Source organism: Condylura cristata, unplaced genomic scaffold (assembly GCF_000260355.1).
Source record: "Condylura cristata isolate star-nosed mole 26May11 unplaced genomic scaffold, ConCri1.0 scaffold00034, whole genome shotgun sequence".
NCBI lineage: Eukaryota > Metazoa > Chordata > Mammalia > Eulipotyphla > Talpidae > Condylura > Condylura cristata.
Window position 1 is genome coordinate 7,267,554 of NW_004567135.1, and position 2,844 is coordinate 7,270,397.

Consider the following 2,844-nt stretch of genomic DNA (forward strand, 5'->3'; position numbering starts at 1 on the left):
CAGCCAGCCCCCGGGTCTCACACGCCGCCAGCCCCGGGGTCTCACACAGCAGCCAGCCCCGGGGTCTCACACAGCACCCAGCCCTGGGGTCTCACAAACAGCCAGACTGGGGGTCTCACAAGCAGCCATCCCTGGGGTGTGCGCTGGGCAGCCCTGGGTCCTACAAGCCTCCAGCCTGGGATTCACACGCAGCCAGCCCTAGTGTCCCACACAGCAGCCAGAATGGGGGTCTCACACGCAGCCAGCCCTGGGGTGTGCGTTTGTTTACGCCAATGCCGCCCCTGCAGGTGGTGGCTGCAGCTCCCATTTATGGATCTTGCTGTCAATTTTAGAGTTCTGGCCCTCCTCACCCCTAGAATCTGCGACTGACCTTGCCAGCCAGGGGCTGCAGATCTCCCACGTCCTCTCAGCCCATCTCCTGGCCCCTTTTGAGGTAAAGCTGACGAGGGGCGGTCTGGACCAGAGAGGCGCAGGAGCTCAGATTCAGACCCTCAGGGCATGGAGGTCCAACATTGGAGTGCAGCTGGTGCCCTGGTAGTTTATTGAGCTCTCACCCTGGGACCTGGCCCTGATGCATTTTCCTTCCATATATAGCATCAATTCATCCTCACCACAGCTGGTGAGGTGGGCATAAGGGTCCCCATTTTACAAATGAGGTAATTAGATCTCAGAAAGTTGTTACCCAAAATTGTGCAGCAAGGTGTGAATGTGGGTCATCGACTCCACTCAGACTCCTTCACTGGGACCAGGACGTGTCCTGAGAGCAGACCCTCCCCTGCCTCCTGCAGCCTCCTTCCCTCATCTCATCTGCTCCCACAACCACATTGTGAGGGGACCAATTTTGAGCCTCACTTTAATAGTTTAAGCGATGGGGGCTCAGTGAGGACCCCTGAAGAGTATCCGTAAGAATGGGGAAGAGGGGTCTCCTTGGTGGCACAGGGGGTTAAAGCACAGCACTACGAAGCTAGCCACAGCCACTGCAGCAGGAGTTTGATCCCCCCGGCCAGAGAGTGACCCCCAGGGAGCAACAGACCTCTCCAGTCTCCCCACTGCTCCCCTCAGCAGTGTGTTTCAGTCCATCTGTCTGTTCTGCTCCCCACTCTGTCTCTGGGGAATCCTCTCATCCCCTCCCCCCCGTGCTTCAGGCCTGTACCCCAGTTCTTATGTGCATAAATAAATAAATCTTTAAAAAATAAGAAGAGTAGGAAAGCACAGGTCAGAGAAGACATGGGGACACCAGTCAGCAACACAGCAGGGAGGGGACCCAGGAAGGAGCCCGGCTCTTCTTCCAGTGAGGGGTGTGTGTGAGTGTGTGCTCCCCCTGAGCAAAGCTCCCAACCTGGCAACATTTTGGCACTCTGAGGTGCACACGGGGGTGTCCGGGACGGTGCCTCCTCCCTGATGACAGGCCTCACTGGTCACCCTGTTGGCATCTCGAGGGGCTGCTGTTCATTTCTCCTCCACCCTGCCTGGCGCACCCTGGCTCTGGGGCCAGGCCCTCCTCTAGTGGCAGGGACTTGACATAGCTAAAGTGGGAGGGGCGACAGGTGGATGACACAGTGAAGGCGACAGCCCTCCTCCTCTGCTCCCACTGCCCTCTTGACTGCCAGTTCTGTCTCCATATTCGGTCTCCTCCCATCTCCCCACCTACATCTCTGACTCTAGGCCTCCCCTCTAGGCCTCAGCTCCCCTGTCCTTCTGCAGAGGGTTCTGGGGACCATGGGGCGGGGATGATGAAGAGGAAGCGATGAACCAGAGGGTCCCAAGGAGAGGCTTCTGGAGAGAGATGCAGAACATGGATGTCAGTGATTTATTGGGAAGTCCCCACCCCAAACACCAGCAGCCCTACCCAAGCCAGAAATAAATAATGTGGCATTCAGTCACCCAGCCTGTCTCCCTCCTAAGGAGCTCGGGGGACGGGTTACCCTCTGCTGTCCTGGGGCGGGGGTCCATTTGGCTCTTGAGGAGGGGGGTGCTCACTGCAGGCCACCCCTTGTGGCCTGGCCGTGGGGCAGCCGCGAATATGACATGACCTTCACAGCCCCTGAGGTCCGACCTCACTCGCAGTGGGTCCTGCCCCAAAGAGACCCCTCCCACCAGCCCCTGGCACCCACCCCAACAGGCCCATCATGGGTTCCTGCCCCCATCTCTAGCTGCAGCTGGGGAGCCAGCACCTCCTCCCCAGCCCCCAGCCCAAAGGACCCAGCCGTGGGGGAAGCAAGTGTCACTGTGATAGCTTTCTTCTCCCCCTGGGGTTCAGCAGCTGAGGGGCCGGCCCTTGTCTGACTTGGTCAGTGGGCAGTCAGCTCCATGGTCTTCTTCCGCTCCTCCCGTTGCTCCTCCCAGTCCTCGTCGGGCTCGTAAGTGCCCTTGACAACGGCCACACGCTCACTCAGGCTCAGAGAGTTGGGGAAGAGCAGGTAGAAGTAGAGGATGGCGGCCAGGGCAGCTCCCACGATGGGCCCCACCCAGAATACCTGGTGGAGACAGAGCAGTGGGCCGGGGGCCGCATCCCAGTCTCAGAGCAGGGCCTCCCCACGAGCCCTCAAAGGAGGCAGACATATCAACATCCGAGTCTCCAGTGGGAAAGACTTCCTCTTACCCTGGGTGCTAGACTGACACCCCCACTCCCCAGTGACATGACTCAGACACCCCGAACCTCCAGGGCAGCAGACAGAGCTCTGGAGGAAAGGTTTCCCCGAGTCCCCCCTACAGAGAGACCAATGAACTTCCAGAAAACAGGCAGAAGGATACTTAGAGACACAGAGGAAAAGAACGCCTCTCCTCCCAAGCGGGAGACACGCTGGGGAGAGGCCACCCAGAGGCGAGCACAGACAGCTCATC

The 2,844-nt window shown here is 59.2% G+C and overlaps 1 protein-coding gene across 1 annotated transcript in view; it reads right to left on the bottom strand.

Annotated features, from left to right (window-relative positions):
* Positions 1-1,803: 1,803 nt before the first annotated feature.
* The window catches only part of LOC101625887 (aquaporin-2), a 17,742-nt gene continuing 16,701 nt past the window's right edge, over positions 1,804-2,844 (bottom strand). Inside the window, exon 4 of the mRNA XM_004692518.2 lies at positions 1,804-2,477. Coding sequence (XP_004692575.1) covers positions 2,292-2,477 — 186 coding nt within the window. The 3' untranslated portion in view covers positions 1,804-2,291. The remainder of the gene's footprint in view (positions 2,478-2,844) is intronic.